This window comes from Schistocerca serialis, chromosome 1 (assembly GCF_023864345.2).
Source record: "Schistocerca serialis cubense isolate TAMUIC-IGC-003099 chromosome 1, iqSchSeri2.2, whole genome shotgun sequence".
Classification (NCBI taxonomy): domain Eukaryota; kingdom Metazoa; phylum Arthropoda; class Insecta; order Orthoptera; family Acrididae; genus Schistocerca; species Schistocerca serialis.
This window is the reverse complement of record NC_064638.1, coordinates 1,182,333,272-1,182,358,391: the sequence shown is the minus strand read 5'-3', so window position 1 is coordinate 1,182,358,391 and position 25,120 is coordinate 1,182,333,272. Positions and strand designations below refer to the sequence as shown.

The 25,120-nt window shown below is 43.8% G+C and overlaps 1 protein-coding gene across 1 annotated transcript in view; it reads left to right on the top strand.

Moving 5' to 3' along the window:
• The window catches only part of LOC126456492 (RNA-binding protein Musashi homolog Rbp6), a 1,339,111-nt gene that overhangs the window by 1,005,671 nt on the left and 308,320 nt on the right, over positions 1–25,120 (top strand). The window contains exon 5 of the mRNA XM_050092245.1: positions 28–76. Coding sequence (XP_049948202.1) covers positions 28–76 — 49 coding nt within the window. The remainder of the gene's footprint in view (positions 1–27; positions 77–25,120) is intronic.

Genomic DNA, 25,120 nt, shown 5'->3' with positions numbered 1-25,120 from the left:
TAATAATATTTTTACTCCTTTTTTCAGATCGAGGACGCGATGCTGATGTTTGATAAACAGACCAACAGACACAGAGGTAAGTACCAAAGTCTATTAATATTCATCTTTCGTTCACGTTTTCCATCCCGTTTCACTTTCGCAGTTTGCGATAACCGGATACACAGTGACTGCGCGGTTCCTACTACTTAGTACGAAAGTGGATTCTCTATTTAGCAACAGCAGGATTTTTTTTATTAACTTCGTCTTCATATTTAATATCTTTATACGACTTTGTCGTAATGGATTTTTGCAGCCCGGATGGGCTGCAATCACAAGTTGGTTAATTGGAAAACTTTCGGAGGGAATTATTTCGATTGTGCGAATGAGGTGACCGCGGGTTTCTTTGGCGGGCGGTTAGTTGCCTCGTCTCTGCTGCTCTCCTCTCCACTTCCCTTCCCTGCGCAGGATACACACTGGCAGTTAATGAATAAAACGGCGGAGGGGCCAGACGGGCGAGCACAAAACAAATTTCCTTTTAATTAACTGCACTGTTCTGACACTCACAAACAAAAAATATATGTACAGAGTGAAACTTTAATGCCAGAATGGGAAACTTCATAAAGGCGGCGCGTCCCATGGATGCACACGCACGCACATATCGCGGCCACCTTTTATCAAGGACAACAAAGCCGAGTCGCATTTCATTTGCCAAAATGGCAGCAGTGTTTTGCGGCCGACGTAGTCTCGCTGGCGTGAGTATTTAACGGTTTTCTTCTGGTCGCTTCCGCCTCATGGAATGTGAGCGATTCCTTCGTCATTCTGCAGAGTACTATATCGCCTGTGGCAGAAAAAGTCCGTGTAACATACCCAGACACCGACTATGGAAAACAGTTTGGAAACGACGCATTGCTGTCCTGGTTTGACTTTATTCATAGGTTTTTCGTGTTTCCCTGTCTTCGACCTCACAGTCTGGTAAATTAGCTGAAAACAGAACATCCTATCTCTGCAGGTGTGATTGAAATTACGATGCAGTTTTGCAATGCGATCACTCATCGAACGCGACGTACATACGCTACAAATCATCGACTTTACTCTATTACACAAATATATAAATTCATCGACACATACACTATCCTTTCATAATTTAGTCTGGGGCATAATTTCCGAAAATCAAATTAAATAATTAAGTAAATAAAAATTAAATTTAATATTACTCTTCCTTTAAGTTGGACAAAACCTATTAAATAATTTCTCGTAGCCACATACAGATCCCTAAACCTATTCAGATAGTCCTGATAATGTGTGTGTCTGAATTTTTTTGCAGAAACGTAAATACTTGTATCATTTATAACGAAAACCTTAGGGCGCATGCAACAGAAAACAGCAAGGAGGTGAGCTATTCGTACATCAGCTACTAAGTAATGTAATAATGAGGAGTTGAACTATTGATGCATCAGTTCCTTGATCCCCACGGTTATCATTATAAGTCTTACAAGTACTATCATAGTTATTAAAAATTCACAATCACGAATTTTCGGATCTATCTGATGCGGTTAGGAATCTCTATGGGCCTAGGAGAAATTATTCTATACTTTTTACTCCAACTTAAAAACGTGATATATTAAAAATTCATTTTAATTGAGAGAATTATTTCCAGAATTTTAGTCTTATGCGTGTAATTGCTTCAGTCGATTTCAGACAATTTGATGAGATTACAGCAGAGACATGTGATAAATTTCAGGTCTATTTCAGTTTCCCTTCACCCGACTCAACCGATGTATAGCCTTCTCCTACGTGTCTCTCGCGAAAAGGCCAAGAAAGTAAAAATTATGAGAGAGATTCGATCTGAGGTAGAGGCTTACCAACAATGGTTCTTCTCGCAAACCATTCGCAACTGGATCGGGCAAAGCAGAAAAATGGCAGTGGTATACAAAGTATCCTCGGCCACACACCAGGCAAGAAAGCGACTAAAAAATGCATTATCCAGTTCTGCGCTATGTTTAAAATTTCAAGTTTCTAGCTAACCTGGAATTTAGTTTAAAATTTCTACCTAACAGACAGACAAGAAGGAAGCGATATTCCCCCCCCCCCCCCTCCCCTGCTTAGCCGTGCCCGTACGATCGCATTGAGCACGGAACGCGCATTCCGATCCTACAACATGCAAGTCCCTTCAGAGAAGCCGAGATGCCAAGCCTTACCAAACTTTTTCACCCCAACCCTACCGGATAGACTGACAAGAAAGCGAGTTAATGTTGCATTGTTAGCAAGCTCTGAGCTATGCTTAAAATTTTAAGCCTCAAGCTGATTGGGAAGTTAGTATAAACTCAACTGCAAAATTTGTACTGAAAAAAAAGCCAGATAGGCAGACAAGAAAACGACCTAATAAATGCTTGGTAAAATAGTTCTCATCCACGAGCTCTACCCAACCTATTCGAGAGAACTCGCTAGGTTGCAAGGTAAGTGCCGGATCTGTAAATCTGCTCCCAAGTGTTCCCAGCTGTTTCTCCTTTTGCCCCGCTACCTGCTATTTGGCTCAAAAGACCAAACAGTGGGTCAGAACGGGAACAGCCCTACTGAGCGAGGTCGTCACTGGTAACACACTGGAGGTATGTTGTGGAGTACGGCAGGAGATAGATTGTCGTGGGAGAGAGTTTGTGCTTCATATTGCAAAAGTGTGAAAAGAAACTGACACATACGATGTTTTAATAGAAGAACTGAAACTTCCCCTTCTTGGAAACATTTAAAGAAACAACAGATCTGCAACTAAATAACAACTGCTGCTTTCCATGTTGTGTCACCCATTGTCACTTTATCATCATGAACACGTTATGGAGCGCCATAACTGAGGACAAAACTCACTTTTATGACGTTAACTGTTTCTACTCTCTCTTCTTGCTATAGCTAAATTATAATTAGCAGTGAAAAACCCAAAACCGAGGATGTTCTATGCTAATCGTGTATTTCATTAACTGGTGTTTGGCTTACAAGGCCACCATCTGACTTTAACTGAGAATACAGAACTAGTGATGGTTAATTAATTTAATAATTACATACGCTATTACTTTATTTTACCGCAAGTGGAGGAAGTTTGTGTGTTATGGAGTAGGATTTACTTCTGTGGTTGTTTCTTAAAATTGAACTTATTCTCATCTCTCGAAGACAGTTTATCATACATTTGAACTATTTGGCAATAAATATTTCTATTTCTCTCGATAAAATTTAAGAAACGATAAAAAAGTTAAAAACAAGTTGTACAGAAAGGCCAATAGAGCGTAGTCCATGAATGTGGAAAATGGTTGTAAAATCATTTAAATTTGAAAAATAACATTTTCTGAGATGGTTCTTAATTTAAAGTCCTAAGAGAATTCCTTATCAGTAACAGAAGAATTACTTTGATTCGATAACAGATCTCTTAAGCTTATTAACTTCAAAACACAGTTCTGAAAAAATTATTTGTTTATGTAGTACAGATGATCCATTTTATAATGATCTGTTTCCATAAGTCACAAATCTAAGCTTCGCTCTGAGTGCCTGCACAATCAAGGTGGATTTTACCGATTGCCAAGTATTCCATATTGCCTGACATGTCATCTTTGACTTCACAACATGGCAACAAAACCAACCTTATCCAAACCCAAAAATCGAGCAAAGTGTAATGATCTACTACCCTGCTGCTTACTAAATTTCACAGTTTGTAGTGTAAACTTTCACTAATTATTGCATATTTTTGGAATTTCCCAGTCTATTCCATTAGATTCGAGGTTCACCTACTCTTCTCTTGAGCATAATGCTTTAATAATGTTGTCCTCCTCCTTTCCACCTCACCTTCACGTACGCTATCACTGACACACACACACACACACACACACACACACACACACAGACACATACACACATTGTTTTTCAAATATATAGTATTAACATTGTCCTGGTTTGTTCCTTTTGTTATTGCAAACACCTTCTAAACTTTTCGCGCTAATGAAGGCCGTATAAGCATGGTCTTTTCCGAATGTACTTCTGACCAAAAAGCGATTCTGGTAGCTGGTGTCCACAGTTTTTGTTAATCATTCCTTTTGCGTTCTTATGAATGTATTTCCATAGCAACTTTCATCCCCTAACAAATATTTACTTATATCTAATCGAGAAGTGAAATATCAATTTTCGTCCATTTAGCTTTAAACATTTTTTTAATGTAGCGTAACATTTTCTTAATAATTCTCATCCTCCATTGTACTCCTTTAGGGGTTGAATTTCCAGATACACTGAAACAATTATTGTTCTATTTCTAGCCGAGAAGTCAAATAACAATTGCCATAGATGTACCCTTACAAATCCTTTACTAGTTCTTCAGTAATTATTTATTTTCGAACACTTTCACCCACTATTTTATCCCATTAGTTGTTGAATTTTCAAACATGCTGAAACATGTATTTTTTATTTTCTGATTGAGAAACAAAATACCAGTTTTCGTAGTCTTATCTTCAAAATTCCTTTAATAGAGACGTACTTTCAAAGAGTATCTCACCCCATGTCTCATCCCTTCAGGGGTGGAAATTCGGACAGTCCCTTCTTAAACGGTGTCTACAGTATGAGATCCAAACTCTGCCCGAACTCCAAGTTTCTATCCTTAGCGGTTCGGGTGGGGCGATGATGAATCAGTGAATCGGTCTGACCCTGCTTCACGCTCTTAGGAGCTGCATTTCCAAAAACAGTGAAACACGCATTTTTTCATCTCCAACCGGGTAGCCAGAAACCAGTTTTCAAAGATTTAACATTAAAATTTATTTCGCAATGAAATACTTTCAGAAAACCTTTCGCGCCCTATTTCACCCCCTTAGGGGTTGAATTTCCAAAGACAATGACATGCGTTTGTTTCACTTCTAACAGAGGCGCCAAATACAAATTTTTATAGATTTAGTTTTAAAAATTCTTGCACAATGAAATATTTCCTTAAAAGCTCTCATCTCCAGTTTCACCCCCATGGGGGATGAATTTCCAAAACCAGTAAAACACGTATTTTTTTATTTCTAACTGAGAAGCCAGATTTAAATTTTCATAGGCTTAGCTTTAAAAAATGCTTTCATTATAAAATATTATCATAAATATCTCATCCCCTATATCACCCCATTAAGGGTTCAATTTTCAGAAACACTGAAACATGTGTTTTTTTTTTTTTTTTATTTGTAACCGAGAAGTCAAATATCAGTGTTCACAGACGTAGCTTTGTAAATACTGTAGTTGTTCTTTAGTAATGAATTTTTTCAAAAAAAGCTTTCACCCATTATTTTCCACCCATAGCGTTAAATTTTCAAAAATGCTGAAACACGGCGACATTTTTTTAAAACCCTTAATCCTCTATTTCACCCCCTTAGAGTTGTAATTTCGAAAAATCTCTTCTTCAACGACGCCTACAGAATAAGATCCACGCCTTGTCCAAATTTCAAGTTTCTATGCTTAACAGTTTGAGCTGGGCTATGTTGTGTCAGTAAGTCAATCAGTGAGTCGGGACACTGCCTTCTGCATATAGAGATTGCACTGTTCAAGACGATGTTTTCCCTTTGTTTGCACCATTCCCATGTCTAATATCTTTTGGAATATCGTTCACTAGTATTGTATTCTCTTTGACAACAACAGTCAGTTAAGTCTGACGATGATTCTGTAAGCTGAAAACCAGTTAACGAAATCAGTTAATACATGAAACATCTACAGCTTTGTGCTTTCCATTTATAAATTTCGGTTTAGATAACTGTCGAGATTGGGATTTTAACTGCACAGTTAATCTGGAACCGTGCGGGCCCCTCCGTGCCATGCGGTACTGGTGGGGTCAGCTAATCACGGCAAGGTCCCGCCAACGTAATCCCTCTCTCTCTCCATCCCCTCCCCTCTCGCTGGACGCGCGGTAGTGCGGATGGCTTAGCGTGGCCCTGCAGATACTGCTAAGTACTCAGAAATACAGCCGGCTAAGGCGGCGGATGGGAACTAATTAAGGCCAACTGCCCGTCGCCGGAGCTGAACCGTGCCCCACGGCACCAACTGTAACAGCACGTCCACTGCTGGTTTGCGCTAGCCGAGATTATGGCGAGCGCCCCAGCCGTTGCGGAAATACCGCGGTGGCTCCTTGTATATCAGTCGGCGGCTTCCACTGAACCACTGTAGTGTGCACACTATACAATCGCTACGCCCACCGTGGCGACACTCTTGTCACACATGTTATGGTGCGACACACTATTGGGCGAAGCCAGATAAGTATACCGCTCAGGCTATCTGGGACATTCCGTACCACATTATCACATCTCCGTGTGTGGCCTTGGGAAACTTCCCGAGAGACATCTTCAAAAACAAGTCTCGTACACCGTGCTCAACTGCCCAGATTATATTCATCCAGTAATTGAGAATGAAAGAACTTAGGACTTGCAACAAACTTCAGACATAATTTCTAACCTTTACGAATCTCAGTTCGCTGACACCCCACAAAATGACGAGAGGAAAAAAGTAACTACCTTTTCGCTGTTCACGCAACAAAACTGACGCATCAAGCATGACGTTTTAATGTATTACTTCTTTGTTACTAATTCCATTCGGAAAATACTGTACAGACAGTATTCACATATACCACTGAATGTACCTGCGAAATTATATCATCGTACAAGACGTAATGTAGGAGAAATGACATTATAAACATTGATATGCGTCAAAATTTTCTTAAAACGAAGCGCAAAGTACTCAGATAAAACCCATCCAGTATTTGATAATGGCCAACGTTCCCGTCAGATCACCGAAGCTTAGCGCTGTCGGGCTGGGCTATCCACTGGATGGGTGACCATCCGGTCTGCCGAGCGCTGTTGGCAAGAAGGGTGCACTCAGCCCTTGTGAAGCACACTGAGGAGCTACTTGATCGAGAAGTAGCGGCTTCGGTCTCGGGAACTGACACACGGCCGGGAGAGCGGTTTGCTGACCCCATGCCCCCCCCCCCTTTCCCATATCCGCATCCAGCCTGTGGGCTGAGGATGACACGGCGGCCGGTTGGTACTGTTGCGCCTTCATGGCCTTTTCGAGCGGAGTTAGAGAATGTTTGATAATGAGAGCACTTTGTAACTTCCATCGAACATGAACATGATTTCAAACCTTTTGTAAACTTTTCCTCAATTACATCTTAACATCAAATACGTAACACTTTAACTCATTTATAAAGTAATCAAAGTTTGAAGCTGTTTTATACATGGGAGACAGATTATTTAAGGAATCGGGGTACTGGATATCTGATGTCTGTGCGATGAAGAACCACCTATGTCCCATAAGGGTGGAAATAGAAAGGGTGTGATACTGAAGCATATCTCAGGAACAGCTGAATCAATTTCGAGCATTTTGTTAGATACAAGACCTGTTATTTGTATAAACATATTCTCGGGAGTATTATTCCCCACTAGCACTAGGGGTAAGTATGTGGGCGAGAAGGGTGACGTAAAAGTATCAGTTGGCATTAATTTCCCGTGTTATGTTGACTTGGAATAGTTTTAAAAGCATGAAATGCAGTCTGCCTCTTGCTTGTGCCGCTCAGTGTGCCAGTCAGGCGAGAATGATCGCTGCAAGGAGCCACTAAAATTGTCAGCGTGTCTCGAAACTTAAGGCACGTGACTGAATACCACACATAAACTTCAAGTCCACTCTGGAGTCGTATGGTTTAAACAGCAGAGAATCTGCATACACGCGTGCAATGTATCTGAAACATGCCTATGTTCAACCTCTCCTGCTAAGCATCAGGATCGATTTTAACCAAACTTTGTTCATGTATTAATTGTTACCTGGAAATACATATCGTGTGCGTAAAAACCACGAACCTCTAGTAGGGATAGGTGTAATAACGAGGTTATTGACATGTGAGGGGGGAGAAGGAAGAGTTGGGCAGAGAGATGGGACTGAGGAGTTGGACAGACACGGTGGGTGGGGGGGTGGGGGAGGAGGGGCTAGATAGAGAGAAGGCCTGGAGAGAGCAGAGGAGGACAGTGAGAGGGAGAGAAGGAGAGAAGATACACAGCGGGCATGAACAGAGAGAGGGGAGGAGGATTTTGATAGAGAGAGGGGAGGAAGATGTGGAAAGAAAGAGGGGAAGGAGGAGATAGATAGGCAGATAGGGGAGGAGTAGGAGGAAAATGACTGAGAGAGGAGAGGAGGAGATGGCCAGAAAGAAGGGGAGGAGGAGATGAATGGAAGAGGAGAGAGGGGGAGATGGGTAAGTAGAGCAGGAGGAGGGGGTGGAGATGGACGGAGAGAGGGGGAGGAGAAGATGGGCGTAAAGAGGCAGAGGAGGAGATGAATCGAGAGAGAGGTTGGAAGGGAGATAGGGAAGTAGAGCAGGAGGAGGAGGTGGAGATGGACAGAGGGAGGGAAAAGAGGAGATGGACTAGTAGAAGACTGGAATAAATAAATATCCAGGCAATGCCGGGTTTCTCACCTAGGATGCAGTAAATGGACTGAAATGGAAAAAGAACTGAAATGAGCCCAAATCGCACTATGTAAGCGACAGAGTATCAGTATGGGCAGTTATACGGCAACACACAACAGCCTGTGTTCCTGTAATTACTTATTGTGTAAAATGCTATAGTAAAGAACACATTCAGAAATAATTCATGCAAACGCTGGTAAAATTGTGCAGCTAGAAACGTAAAATATTGGCTGCTCTGTTTACAGACTATACCTATTTCTCAGTTGTAGGTGGTCATTGCTGTTTTCTAGCGACAGTTGATATCCGCTGGTCATCTCGCCTGGAAAGATTTATATTTAGCTAAGGCGTTCACCTCAGATACTTCCTGAACAGATTAAGATAACGTAATTGTGTTATCATTCAAACGAATTGTGAAAAAGTGGTCACTAAATGAGGTACGGTTTCTTTTCATAGCTACATTAATTATAGAGATGCAGATACCAACTTCGATTTTTGAAGTGAAACTACAGTAATATCTGCTGTTAGTATCTTAATTCTGCACGAGATAAATTCAGTGACGTTTCATTCTTCAAAATCCGCTAAGTAATTTCGGAGGAATTACAGTATTTACAATTAGAACGTATCTGTTTTAAACACGACTACCTGTGGGACTAGCAACTTATTGATTTATTTGCAGCCCTACTTTTAAAGACTGTCACCTCGCGTCTAAGTTTAGCACGCTCACGCCGACGTCAAGAAATGAGTTTCTGGCAGTCGAACGGCGCGCGTTTCGAGCTTTCGTTCAAACATCTTGCGACGGTGCGTTTCCTGTCTCTCGGCGTGGGGAAGTGGTCGTGTTCAAACGCTGTAAGCTGCTGTTTCATATATGGACCTTTTATATTGAAAGTGACGTAAGTCCATTCTTTTATAACAACGAGAGATCACACAAAATAATTTTAAACTAAATTATGAGATACCTCATTAATTCAGAAAGCTCTCTCGTCGAAGGCTCACGCAAAATGGTATTTACAGCTGCTTCTTGCGCCTGACAGTTATATAATACATCATACATTTCTGCGTTGCTGGTAGCATAATTGTGAGGTTCGAGCTTGAGCCAACGGTGGTACACGTCACACGGTGGGAGGCTCTACCGTGAGCCACTAGTGATACATGTCGGCATCAACGTGTTAATGTTATTTGAAAGACACTAATTAAAAAATTAAAAAATTCTGGCACAACTGAGGCTGGGTCGAGTACAGGGGGAAATGAAGTTGTGAAGGCGGGCGGTTTGTCACACTAACCATGTAAGTCATTAAGAGCATTGTTCGCAGGGAACAAGGCTCTCGGTTCAAGTCCCACTCCGGTACAGTCGAATAACCTGACAAGAAGTTTCAAAACAACACATATTCCGCTGCAGAATAACATAGTTTTGAGACTGTTCGACTAAAAAGTGAAGGTAAGTACGCTGTACAAAGACATTTAAAGCTCCGTACATGCAACCGAGATACTTGTTAGAACCTGCGATCTCCTTTTCATGAGTCAGCGTCCCTATGACTCGCTTTCGAACGTCTTCTCAAAGTAATAAGTGTGCGTAGAAGAACGGCAAGAACCACTGCTGACAACGCCAGTAATTCGCTCGTGCCCATTTTCTTTTGCTCTCCTCGCGCAGGTTTTGTTTGGCGAGCAGAGACACCGTGGACAAGTCGCCCCCCCCCCCCCCTCCCGCCACTACAGTAGCCCCCAACTCGGCGGTAAGTTTCGGCGCCGCCCCTGAGTACATTAGCTGATACTTTCCGTCGGCGCCACAGCCCTTTCCTTTTGACTTATGCTCTCTCTTTCTCCAGCCCCAGGTCTGGCGCCGGCGTCGTCTGCAGACAATAAACTTCTCTCGGATCTTTCCCCAATGTCCTCGGTCCGAACATTCGTTTCCGGTAGCCTGGTTTCGCCCGCACTGGAACTTTCTATCACACTCGATTCTGCTTGCCGAATTCCTCTCAGCTACCCACATTTGCGGAAAGTATTTTACCGATTTTTAAGTTTCATTTGACAAAGAATTAGGTAACGGAGAATGGTAAACTGACAAACGTTCGATACTTATTCTTTGAAATATTTGGGTTGGTATAATGATGAGAGATGCAGTCGCGCACTGCTACGTTAGCGATCACTTACTGCAAACACACTCACCGTACGTACACGAGCAAATGAAAGTTTTCGGATGTTCGATTGCGTCTTATGGACATACAGGGTGGTCCATTGATAGTGACCGGGCCAAATATCTCACGAAATAGGCATCAAACGAAAAAACTACAAAGAACGAAACTCGTCCAGCTTGAAGGGGGAAACCAGATGGCGAACGGTTCCGCCTCTTGGATGATGTCGTCCAGGATACCGAGCATGGTACATAGCACACGCTCGTTGGGCATTTTGATCACAATAGCCATGCATCAACACGATATCGACCTTTTCCGCAATTGGTAAACGGTCCATTTTAACACGGGTAATGTATCACGAAGCAAATATAGTCCGCACTGGCGGGATGTTTCGCGATACCACGTACGTTTGTGACTATTACAGCGCCATCTATCACAAAGCGAAAAAAGTGGTCCAACTAAAACATTCATATTTCTTTACGTACTACACGAATATGTAATAAAAAATGGGGGTTCCTATTTTATAAAACGCAGTTGATATCCGTTTGACCTATGGCAGCGCCATCTAGCGGGCCAACCATAGCGCCATCTGGTTCCCCCCTTCGAACTAGACAAGTTTCGTTCTTTGTCATTTTTTCGTTTGACGCTTATGTCGTGAGATATTTGGCCCGGTCATGATCAATGGGCCACCCTGTATAACCATCTGCTATCAGGTTCCCTCTTTATAAAGTTGAGTCTGCTTGTACCCTAGTGTTAACAACCACATTAAAATGCATTATAAAAGAGGATTTTTGATGAGGACTGTATCCACAGCTTTGGTGTAATTTTTAATGTAATCTTACTTCATACAAAGTCTATATCCTAATAACTCGTGATATGTACAGTGTTGGTCATGTTTCATTTTATTTAAACAGAAACCCAGTTTCATTTTTCAGCCGTCATCAATCAATGAAGCGACAGTAAATTGAGGTGATGAAAGCAGTGTATACAAAGTGTTTGTGATGTAAACATGTCAAGAACAAAAGCCTGGCATTCGGGAGGACGACGGTTCAATCCCGCTTCTGGCCATTCTGATTTAGGTTTTCCATGATTTCCCTAAATCGCTCCAGGCAAATTCCGGGATGGTTCCCTTGAAAGGGCACGGCCAATTTCCTTCCCCGTCCTTCCCTAATCCGATGAGACCGATGACCTTACGGTCTGGTCTCCTCCCGAAAAAAAAAAACAACAAAACAAAACAAAAGACTGTCATCAATGGACACAGTAGCACTGGTTACCCAGGAGTCGTACACACAGCGCATACATATCATATTAATCAACGTAAGTCCATATCATGGTAGAAGTTTCAGCCTCCAAAATGCGTCGTGGAAACAGAAATTGTGACTCGTTATAGCAAAATGAAGTTTCAATTGGAAAAATAAAAGTATTTCAGAGTACATGAACACGAAGCTATTAGATACAAACGGAAAGGCAAGTACGCTTATTATCATATAATATCAACACATAATAACTGTTGGGCAGAATGAGCAGCAATCTGTGGGATTTTCCTGATAAAGCAGTGCTGTACGATAAGTTGTCGTCCTTGGGTGAATGTAGGAGGATACAAGATGACTTAAATAGAATTTCTAGTTGGTGTGGTGAATAGGAGCTTGCTCTAAACGTATAAAACCGCAAGTTACTGCGGCTGAGTAGCATAATCAAATCCGTTATGATCGAATACAGCATTAGTATGTGCTGGCTGACACAGCCTCTTCGCTTAAATATCTAGACGTGACGTTGCAAAGTTGTATAAAATGGAATGAGCACTTAAGGACGGTAGTCGGGAAGCGAATGGTCAACTTCGACTTACGGGGAGAATTGTACGGCCCGTTCTTGAGTACCGCACGAGTTTTTAGGAGCATCATGTTAACGACAGCTTCTAATAACACGCAAGTGCTACTTAGATGCCTTGAGAACTCAAATGAGAAGACTTTCTTTTCGCGAAACATCACTGAGAATATTTAGGTGATCGACATTTGAAGCTGACTGTAGAACGATTCTTTAGCCGCCAGCGTACATTTCGCGTAAGAACCGCGAATATCAGATGCGAGAAATTATTGTTCGTTCGGGGATATGTAGACAGTCGTTTTTCCCTCGGCCCATTTCCTAGTGGAACTGGAAAGGAAATGGCTGGTAGTAGTAGAAGATACCGTTCACGATGCACTATGTGGTGGCTTGCGGGCTATGTATCTAGATGTAACAGCAGATAAGGCAAGCGATATAGAGGACCCATAATCGTTACCTGAATTGATAAACAAAGTACGTGATACTCAAATAATAGGACTAGTTAATAATCTTAGCGCTCAAGGAAAGTTAACTTATTTTTCTGTTTGCATCTAACAGGTTCATGTTTCACAAATTCTGAAATATCTTTTATTTTCCTATTATAAATCATATCATGACTTTAAGGCCGGAACTGAATATCTCTTCACACAAAAGAAAATGTGAGCAAGACAGGGAATTAAACGATGTAGTTAATACTTGTAGCTACATAACAGCTAGTTTTATGAAGACAGGTTTTTCATTGGAGACATAGTTTACCTCGGTAAATTGGTTCAAATGGCTCTGAGCACTATGGGACTTAACCTCTTTGCTCATCAGTCCCCTAGAACGTGGAACTACCTAAACCTAACTAACCTAAGAACATCACACACATCAATGCCCGAGGCAGGATACGAACCTGCGACCGTTGCGTTCGCGCGGTTCCAGACTGTAGCGCCTAGTACCGCTCGGCCACTCCGGCCGGCTTACCTCGGTAAGAGAACATATATATTAAATACATTTTTATTATCTAATTATTTGATAAATTCCAAATACCACCAATATTCTGTCTCTCGCTTAGAAAATAGTTTTATCCCAATTAATTACGGGTTTTATGCAGCACAATAGGTTTGTAATCCGATAATTACAGTAAATAAAAGTCTGACTGCAGTATTCAATAAAAGTTTCGTTTAATTTAATATCACTAATGGTGTAAATCATATGATTTTTTTGCCCTTGCGTAACACGTTCGGTCTCTAATTTACAACGTTTCTATCAAATGACGTTACATATCACTCAGCAGCTCCGCCGTATTTTCTAGGCCGCTCACTAGCGTCCCCTGCGCAGTGCATTCTTACACAAAGGTGTCAAAATCTTTCAACCGCAGAGTGTTATAACCTTAGTACATTGAAAACTCGAGCTGATGGCCGTAAATGAATATTTACTTATTTTCACTTACACAAACAACTTACACCTACGTATATAACATTCTCGGTTTCCTTGCCGCATTTTTTTTTTTTTTTTTTCATCAGTCTACTGACTGGTTTGATGCGGCCCGCCACGAATTCCTTTCCTGTGCTAACGTCTTCATCTCAGAGTAGCACTTGCAACCTACGTCCTCAATTATTTGCTTGACGTATTACAATCTCTGTCTTCCTCTACAGTTTTTGCCCTCTACAGCTACCTCTAGTACCATGGAAGTCATTCCCTCACGTCTTAGCAGATGTCCTATCATCCTGTCCCTTCTCCTTATCAGTGTCTTCCACATATTCCATTCCTCTCCGATTCTGCGTAGAACCTCCTCATTCCTTACCTTATCAGTCCACCTAATTTTCAACATTCGTCTATAGCACCACATCTCAAATGCTTCGATTCTCTTCTGTTCCGGTTTTCCCACAGTCCATGTTTCACTACCATACAATGCTGTACTCCAGACGTACATCCTCAGAAATTTCTTCCTCAAATTAAGGCCTGTATTTGATATTAGTAGACTTCTCTTGGCCAGAAATGCCTTTTTTGCCATAGCGTGTCTGCTTTTGATGTCCTCCTTGCTCCGTCCGTCAATTTGGTTATTTTACTGCCTAGGTAGCAGAATTCCTTAACTTCATTGACTTCGTGACCATCAATCCTGATGTTAAGTTTCTCGCTGTTCTCATTTCTACTACTTCTCATTATCTTCGTCTTTCTCCGATTTACTCTCATACTATACTGTGTACTCATTAGACTGGTCATTCCGTTCAGCAGATCATTTAATTCTTCTTCACTTTCACTCGGGATAGCAATGTCATCAGCGAATCGTATCATTGATATCCTTTCACCTTGTATTTTAATTCCACTCCTGAACCTTTCTTTTATTTCCATCATTGCTTCCTCGATGTACAGGTTGAAGAGTAGGGGCGAAAGGCTACAGCCTTGTCTTACACCCTTCTTAATACGAGCACTTCATTCTTGATCGTCCACTCTTATTATTCCCTCTTGGTTGTTGTACATATTGTATATGACCCGTCTCTCCCTATAGCTTACCCCTACTTTTTTCAGAATCTCGAACAGCTTGCACCATTTTATATTGTCGAACGCTTTTTCCAGGTCGACAAATCCTATGACTGTGTCTTGATTTTTCTTTAGCCTTGCTTCCATTATTAGCCGTAACGTCAGAATTGCCTCTCTCGTCCCTTTACTTTTCCTAAGGCCAAACTGATCGTCACCTAGCGCATTCTCAATTTTCTTTTCCATTCTTCTGTATATTATTCTTGTAAGCAGCTTCGATGCATGAGCTGTTAAGCTGATTGTGCGATAATTCTCTCACTTGTCAGCTCTTGCCGTCTTCGGAATTGTGTGCCGTATTATAGCTAGGTAAAATCTCGAAATCTGTCTTCGTCAAGAATATCTGACTGTCGTGGCAGCTATTGATGTGATCATTGGTACCTGTAGATGGCACCCTAACGAGCAGTTCCTCTTCTGCTTACACTAGAGTTTCAAACACAAACGACTTCGTGTAAACCCAAAGTGAAGTATCTGCCTTGCACACATCCACAACTCTGTATTCTTAGTAGTTCCATCAACATTGATGCAGAAAGATAAGCAATTTACACACACACATGTTTCTCACACATTGCATATTCAGTGTAGCAAACTGCCTCAGATTATTTGTTCCCAGTCTCAAAATACTACGCTCAGTACCGGTCTCCCGTCTGTAAAATTTTGTGGTTAACTGTTTGGAACGCATTGTACATGAAATTTTAACTTAAGTTCTTGATTTTACGTCTATGTTTACATTTCAAACTCGTTATTGTACTCTTTTGGTAGTACCAATCAGTTGCATAATTTTTCTAAGATCATAAAATATAGTAAGTACGTGCGGTTCCAGAAACAGGTGTCAGTACGATCCCCTTCTCTCTGCCATTGTACTTTCATCGCGAAATTATATATATTTAGTGTCATAATAATTATCGTCAACCGACTGTGGATACATCGTTTCATAAATACCATAAATGGAACCATTTTTCTTTAGCGTTACATCACCTACACATCTACTCCCAGCATAATACTGCCTCTGCCGGTCTGTATCCGTGATGCAGTGCATGTTTCGACCAGCTATTCGCCTAGCTGAAGGCGTAATTGGACACGACCATCGCTCTAACGTAGTAGTACACAAACCTTTCCTCTGACGGAACACTTTGATAGAACGCTCTGTTTACTCCGAACCACCAGGTTGCTTCAGTCACTCAGCGGGCAATGGTAATTATTTTTTGGTTCATTAGTGTATATATAGGATGTTGGCGGTATAGGTTTAGGTATTTTTATTGATGACTGAGAACAATGTACTGAACAACATTAGATCAGTATTTACTTCATTTGAAATCTAGTAGTTATAGCCATTAGGAGCAGTATGTTTTTAAGTTGGTTAGTACCTCCAAGTACATGTGGCACACAGCAGGTCAGATGTTGATGTGTGGACAGGTGAACGCAAAACGGTTGGTCTGTACTGACAGCTATAGCCCACTTAGTGGTGCAGCTACGACCCTGCAGAAAACATCAGGTAATAACTTAAGTGTCGTGATTGTCGGAAGACTTTTCGATACAGACAAGAAACAACCAACACACTGATGTCCTTACATGTCAAGATAATACATACGAAAATATCTCCACGTATCCCAATTGCGCCGTTTATGCACAGAAGGAGGAGATTAGTTTTTAACATCCCGTCGACATCGACGTCACTAGAGACGAAGCACAAGCTCAGATTAGGGAAGGATGAGGAAGGAAATCGGCCATTCCCTTCCCCAGCATTTGATTGAGGTGATTTCGGGAAATCACGGCAAAACCTAAATCACGATGACCATATGCGGCTCTGAACCGCTGTCCTCCCGAATGCGAGTCCAGTGTATATACAGGGCGTAAGGGGTGTAAGTGCAGAAATTTTTATTGGTGACTGAGGACGGTGTACGGAGCAACATTGCATCAGTATTTACGCCGTTTACAGACTAATAAATTACACCTGTTACAAGTCGTATATTTTTAGGTTGATTAATACCTCCAGGTATGTGTGACAAGAGCAAGCCATTAATTATTACTTTCCCCTGGACAGCAGGTCAGGCGGTGAAGTGTGGATACGTGAACGCAAAACAGCTAGTCTATAGTGACAGGCGTAGTGGTGCAGTTACGACCATGCAGGAAACATCGTGTCGTAAAGTTTGTGACGTGTGTATCTTAAGAGAGGTGATGCTCTGGTTAAGGCACTGGGACAGACTCGCGAGAAAAGGTGGGTCCCTCCCAACCGCCTCCACCAGCTGGGATTCCATCATTAAAGAAGTAGTGAAATACATATGGCAAACGACCGACTGGATATAGACATCTAGTGGAAGCTTAGCAAATTGTGAGACACGGCTCTGACGGTACTAACACATCGTCCGTCGCAGGAGACCACACCGATTAGGGCTCGAAGTCAGGACAGCTACGCCAGGAGCGAACACCTCGCCCGCTCACACTCGCTGCGTAAGTGGGTTGCGGTCGAATTTGCACATTTACTTCTCGGTAGAGAGGACCCAGGATTTCATGTCTCCTGCTACGACCACTACCGCCCTGCTCTTTGGCGCCTGCTCTTTTCTGGGAAACTAGCGTGTGAATTGTCAGGCCACTACAGCTGCTCACAGTCGCACCCGAAGATGATGAACAGTTGCCTCGTTCAAATATCGTGCAATTTCCATGACACGAAACCAGGCCGAGAACCATAGAAATTGGTACACCAGCCTAATATCGTGTAAGGCCCCGCGAGCAACACAACGTGGAATGGATTCGACTAACGTCTGAAGTAGTGCAGGAGGGAATTGATACCATGAATCTTGCAGAACTATCCATAAATCCGTAACAGTACGACGGGGTGGAGATCTCTTGTGAACAGCACGTTGCAAGGCATCCCAGATATGCTCAATAATGTTCATGTCTGGGGAGTTTGGTGACCAGCGGAAGTGTTTAACCTGTATAACCTCAGTAAAGTGTTCCCAGAGCCACTCTGTAGCAGTTCTGGATGTCGCATTGTCCTGCTGGAATTGCCCAAGTCCGTCGCGATGCACAATGCACATGAGTGGATGCAGCTGATACTACAGGATGTTTACGTACGTGTCACCTGTCAGTGTCGTATCTAGACGTATAAGGTGTTCCATATCACTCCCACTGCACGCGCCCCACAACATTACAGAGTCTCCACCAACTTTAATAGTGCCCTGCTGGCATGCAGAGTCCATGGATTCATGAGGTTGTCTCCAACCTCTTCACGTCTGTCTGCTCGATTCAAGTTGAAACGAGAATCGTCCGTCCAGGCAACATGTTTCCAGTCATCAACGGTCCAATGTCGGTGTTGACGGGCCCAGGCGAGGCGTAAAGCTTCGTATCGTACAGTCATCAAGGGAACACGATTGGACCTTTGGTTCCGCAAGCCAATATCAGTGATGTTTTCTTGAAAGGTTTTCCACGATGACACTTGTTGATGGCTCAGCATTGAAACCTGCAGCAGTTTGTGGAAGGGTTGCACTTCTGTTACGTTGAACGATTCTCTTCAGTAGTCGTTGGTCCCTTTCTTGCAGGATCTTTTCCCTGGAGCAGCGATGTCGGAGATTTGATGTTTTACGGGATTCCAGGTAGTCACGGTACACTCGTGAAATGGTCATACGGGAAAATCCCAAATTCATCGTTACCTCGGAGATGCTATGTCCCATCGTTCGTGCGCCCACTTTAACACCTCATTCAAACTAACTTAAATCTTGATAACCTGGCATTGTAGCAGCAGTAACCGGTCTAATGGCTGCGCCAGATATAGTGTCATATATAGGCGTTGTCGACCGCAGCGCCGTATTTTACCTGTTTATGTATCTCAGTATCTGAATATGCATGCTTATACCAGCGTCTTTGGCGATTCAGTGTATCATGTGGGGAAACCCTCTTGCAGGACAGCAATATACCGTTTACTGTCCCTCAAACGACCTGAAAAGCGTACTGACTGTAAGATTTAAACAGAGCACCACCACCTGAAACAATTAGCAAAGGCCACCGATAATGAGGCAATTCTCAGCGCGATGGAACGCTAGGCTTACAATGGCAGCGAGCGCCTGCGCATCACGCAACCCGCGGCGCACGTTATCTGCTGCCGCGAAGCCGCGCGTCGGCAAACGCTCCACCCGCGTTAATTCGCCTGTGACGTCACAGCCTCCGCCTCCTCCTTAGACGCATTAATTCCTGCGGTATCTGCAGTTTACAGGCGCCTTGCTAACGGGGAGCATTCCGCTCTCGAATCAAGGCCGACAGCGACGGAGCGTGACAATCGGGCGACCCACTTGCTCCGCTTCCCAAGTTTGTGCATGCTCAGTGGAGAGGTTTGTCGGAGGTACCCACGTTTCAAGGGCGCCTTCTAAACTACACTAGGGCTCATCACTCGATTACTGGCTACAGACGCACCTTTATTACTAGCGACAAACAGGGTAGCTCAAAAGTTGCATAAGGCTGTTAACTGAAAAATATTAGGTTGGTGCATAACTAAGTACGTAGCGTTTTCCTTTTGAATGATGGCATTCCGTTTGCTATGGGTTTATTTATCGATTGTCATATTTTCTTTGCAGTTCAAAAATGGTTCAAACAGCTCTGAGCACTATGGGTTCAAAATGGCTCTGAGCACCATGGGACTTGACTTCTAAGGTCATCAGTCCCCTAGAACTTAGAACTACTTACACCTAACTAACCTAAGGACGTCGCACACATCCATGCCCGAGGCAGGATTCGAACCTGCGACCGTAGCGGTCGCGAGGTTGCAGACTGTAGCGCCTAAAACCGCTCGGCCACTCCGACCGGCTTTTGCAGTTCACTGCTGCAATTTTAGTTTACATATTTGGAGAAAATGAGTGGAGATGTGGACCATAGGAAAAAGAGTGCCAAGTGGAGAAATCGGAGCATTTCCGACAAATTCTTCTGTTTGAGTTCAGTAGAGGGCCGACAGCAGCGGAGGCAGCCAGAAACATTTGCGCCACGTATGAGGGTTATGCAGTTGGACAGAGCAAAACAAGAAAATTGGTTTCTCGTTTTGAGGAGGATCGTTTCGATATTCGTGACTCCCCATGTTCAGGAAGACAGTCGGGGTTTGATAAGGATCGTCTAAATGCATGAATCTGCAATGATTCACTTCAGTGTACTCGAGAACAGGCAGATGTAATTAACAATGACTATTCAACGATCGTGCGACATCTGCATGCAATGAGGGAAAGTTCGAGAACCGGGTGTTCGGGTACCGGATGCGCTAAGGCAAAATCAAAAAAATCAGAGTGTGGTCGTACGTGTATCTCTGTTTGGACGTCATGAATTGGCACGAGAACAACACGGACCATTCCTACCTAGTATCGTTCCTGGTGACGAGAAATGTTGTCCTCGTGCTAACGTAAGGAAAAGAAAGAAATGGTTGAGCGCAAACAAAGCAACAACTCCCCATACAAAGATCTGCGGGCATCCACAAAAGATAATGTTATGCAGCCGGTGGAACAGCGCCGGCGTTATGTACTACGAATTGCTTCCCCGAGGTGTAACCATCACTGATGACATTTATTGTCCACAACGACCAGGAAGACTGCATGAAGTGATGCTATTCCACAACAGCGCCCGTCCGCATTTTGCTAGACTGACAAAGAATATTGTTCAGGCATTTGGTTGGGAAGTTATTCCGCACCCACCGTATTCACCTGATCTTGCGCCCTCAGATTTTCATCTTTTCCGCTCCCTAGCGAACATCCTTCAAGGACCTTTATTTCCGGATGAAAATGCCCACCGAGCATGGTTCGACGAGTTCTTCGCCTCAAGAGACTTGATTTCTACAGTCGCGGAGTCGAAAAGATTCCCCAGCGTTACCATTACAATGAAGGAGAATGTATTCTTGATGACTAAAGTCTCTGTTATACACTCCTGGAAATGGAAAAAAGAACACATTGACACCGGTGTGTCAGACCCACCATACTTGCTCCGGACACTGCGAGAGGGCTGTACAAGCAATGATCACACGCACAGCACAGCGGACACACCAGGAACCGCGGTGTTGGCCGTCGAATGGCGCTAGCTGCGCAGCATTTGTGCACCGCCGCCGTCAGTGTCAGCCAGTTTGCCGTGGCATACGGAGCTCCATCGCAGTCTTTAACACTGGTAGCATGCCGCGACAGCGTGGACGTGAACCGTATGTGCAGTTGACGGACTTTGAGCGAGGGCGTATAGTGGGCATGCGGGAGGCCGGGTGGACGTACCGCCGAATTGCTCAACACGTGGGGCGTGAGGTCTCCACAGAACATCGATGTTGTCGCCAGTGGTCGGCGGAAGGTGCACGTGCCCGTCGACCTGGGACCGGACCGCAGCGACGCACGGATGCACGCCAAGACCGTAGGATCCTACGCAGTGCCGTAGGGGACCGCACCGCCACTTCCCAGCAAATTAGGGACACTGTTGCTCCTGGGGTATCGGCGAGGACCATTCGCAACCGTCTCCATGAAGCTGGGCTACGGTCCCGCACACCGTTAGGCCGTCTTCCGCTCACGCCCCAACATCGTGCAGCCTGCCTCCAGTGGTGTCGCGACAGGCGTGAATGGAGGAACGAATGGAGACGTGTCGTCTTCAGCGATGAGAGTCGCTTCTGCCTTGGTGCCAATGATGGTCGTATGCGTGTTTGGCGCCGTGCAGGTGAGCGCCACAATCAGGACTGCATACGACCGAGGCACACAGGGCCAACACCCGGCATCATGGTGTGGGGAGCGATCTCCTACACTGGCCGTACACCACTGGTGATCGTCGAGGGGACACTGAATAGTGCACGGTACATCCAAACCGTCATCGAACCCATCGTTCTACCATTTCTAGACCGGCAAGGGAACTTGCTGTTCCAACAGGACAATGCACGTCCGCATGTATCCCGTGCCACCCAACGTGCTCTAGAAGGTGTAAGTCAACTACCCTGGCCAGCAAGATCTCCGGATATGTCCCCCATTGAGCATGTTTGGGACTGGATGAAGCGTCGTCTCACGCAGTCTGCACGTCCAGCACGAACGCTGGTCCAACTGAGGCGCCAGGTGGAAATGGCATGGCAAGCCGTTCCACAAGACTACATCCAGCATCTCTACGATCGTCTCCATGGGAGAATAACAGCCTGCATTGCTGCGAAAGGTGGATATACACTGTACTAGTGCCGACATTGTGCATGCTCTGTTGCCTGTGTCTATGTGGCTGTGGTTCTGTCAGTGTGATCATGTGATGTATCTGACCCCAGGAATGTGTCAATAAAGTTTCCCCTTCCTGGGACAATGAATTCACGGTGTTCTTATTTCAATTTCCAGGAGTGTATGTATCTGACGTGTTTGATGAACTTAAGAACTCATGCACCAACCCAGTACATGGTGCGACGAGACATTTCGATGTCTAAATCATAATGCGTCCAAAAAATCATGCTGGAGCAATCGCTGGGAGAGAGATTTCGAGAAATACGACGTAGTGTCAAACATAAGCTCACCAAACTAAAAACTAGTCAGCCTCTTAATGGCATAAAAATGGTACGTGTGTAGTAGTCGGTTGTATGGAATCAGCCCAGTCACACGGGTCGACATGGAGGTCTGAGAGAATGGCAGAAAAACGTTATCGTCTTGGGACGCACCCTTGACCAGGTAGTGAATGGAATCGCCTGATTTGTTGGCAAATGAATGCTGATTGTCTAACGTGTCTATAAGGAATGGTGTACAACGAGGTGCTGCTTAAGACGGCGTAGGATCAGTGGTCTAAGAAGATCCTCACCGACAGAAAACGGAGACGAGTATCGCGCCTTGTCAGTCACAGTCAGCTTCAGACCCAGCAGAAACTGCTGCTGCCAGTGAATGCAAATCCGCCCCAACCAGTTTCTCAGAAAATGGAACTGCATGAAATGGGTGCATCGCTAAAAGCCTTGAACACAGCGGTACATAAGGCCGCACTTCTTCAGTTGAGGGAACAACAAAGAGACTGGATAGAGCTGATTGGACGCCTTTAGTTTTGTCGGATGAGTCACAATTTTTCCCCGTTTTCAAATGGTGCGGGCGTCGGATATGGTGATCAGCCATCTGTAGCTGTTTGCTGATGACGCTGTACTGTACAGGAAGGTGTTACCGCTGAGTGACTGTAGAAGGATGCAAGATGACTTAAACAAAATTTCTAGTCTTCGAGATTAATGACAGCTTGCTTTAAATGTAGCAAAATATACAATAATGCGCACGAGTAGGAAATATAATCCCGTAATGTTCGAATGCAGCATTAGTGATTTGCTGTTTGACACAGGCATGTCTATTTAGCATTTAGGAGTAACGTTGCAAAGTGATATGAAGGTAGCAGGGAAGGCGAATGGGCGACTTCGGTTCATTGGGAGAATTTTAGGAAAGCGCAGCTCATCTGTGAAGGATACAGGGTATAGAAGACTAGTACAACCCAGTCTCGAATATTACGCCAGTGTTCGGGATCCCTATCAGGTCGGATTAAAGGAAACGAACATATCAATTCACAGGCGTGCTGCAACATTTGTTAGCGGTACGTTCGATCAAGTGGCCAGTCGTATATGGACAATCTTTTCCTTCGCTCTGTTTTTGAGTGGACCAGGAAAAGAAATGACTAATGGTACTAGGCACTCTCCGCTATGCAATATACGGTGGCTTCCGTAGTACGTACGTAGAGGTAGATTCATGTTCCTGTGAACAGGAACCAGGATTTAATATCTTCTGGGTTATTAGGCCGCGTCATATTTCTACTAAAATGATCCCGACGTTTCGATCCCTCTGTTGGGATATTTCTCAAGATCTTATGGTGTCCATTACTGCTACTACTTATTAGTCCGCGTCATATTTCTACTAAAATGATCGACGTTTCGACCCCTCTGCTGGGATCTTCCTCAGGACACCATAAGATCCTGAGAAAGATCCCAGCAGAGGGATCGAAACGTCGATCATTTTAGTAGAAATATGACGCGGCCTAATAACCCAGATTTTAACTTCAGTGACAACAGCCACGAAAGCCTGCAGAATTGCATAGGAATCAGGATGCTTATTTCAATATTTCGGTTACCAACTGGTGCCTTTCTTCTACACGTTCATGACGAATGTGCTGTAGACACCTCCGTCTTCGAAGAAGACCAGCATACGTTCCTACTTTGACGAACAGCTAGGGACGATATCGCATTTCGGCTTGCCCGGTAAATCACTAGGTAGTAAAAACATAGAAAATGTCTGAGACTATTTGGAACAGCAGATTAAAACTAGCAATCAACGTCCCTGACTTCAGCCAGATGTACTACACTATAGACCCTATATCTTTTTTTCAAGGTCGATCGGTTGTGAGTGCACAGTGATTACACTAAAGATACTTAGAGTCTCTCAGCAACTGGGAAATACGTGCTGTCATTCGAGTTCTTCATGCTAAGGTGTTCCGCCTGATTTCATGCAACACAAATATCTAGCGTGACGACAAAGTGCGGCAGTGGTGAAGGAACTTCGAAGAAGGACATAAAGACGTTCATAATGCAGGTGGTCAGGGAATGAAGCGAGTGTCAACCAGAGATCATGTTCAGCGAGTGGATAAGGCGAGTGGAGAAAATCACCGTCAAAGGGCAATTCAGAACAGTCGAAGAGAGATGCTGTCATCAATCATTGTTCTTCCTCAGACAGTGCTCGGCAGCGCACTGGAGATGCAACAAAGACGTCCCTGCAGCGTTTTCGATGGGAAGTGTCTGATAACCCACCATACAGCCTGGACTTGGCTCCCTCTGATTTTCATCCCTGCTCACATGAACCGCTGGTTATGAAGACAGACAATGAGCTGCAGGCCAGCATAGAGAATTGGCAGAAAGCACGGGCGGCTGCCTTGTATGATTAGGGTAATGGAAAGTTGGTAAAACGCCACTACAGACGTCTAAGTCGGAACGGCGACTATGTAGTGAAGTAGCTGAAAAGTGTAGCTAAATGTTGTAAATAAAACATTTTTGATATTCAGTGTAGTTACCATTTCGTGACGGCCCGGATCTTGGAAACAAAAATACACTACTGGCCATTAAAATTACTACACCATGAAGATAATGTGCTACAGACGCGAAATTTAACCGACAGGAAGAAGATGCTGTGATATGCAAATGATTGGCTTTTCAGAGCATTCACACAAGGTTGGCGCCGGTGGCGACACCTACAACGTGCTGACATGAGGAACGTTTCCAACCGATTTCTCATACACAAACAGCAGTTGACCGGCG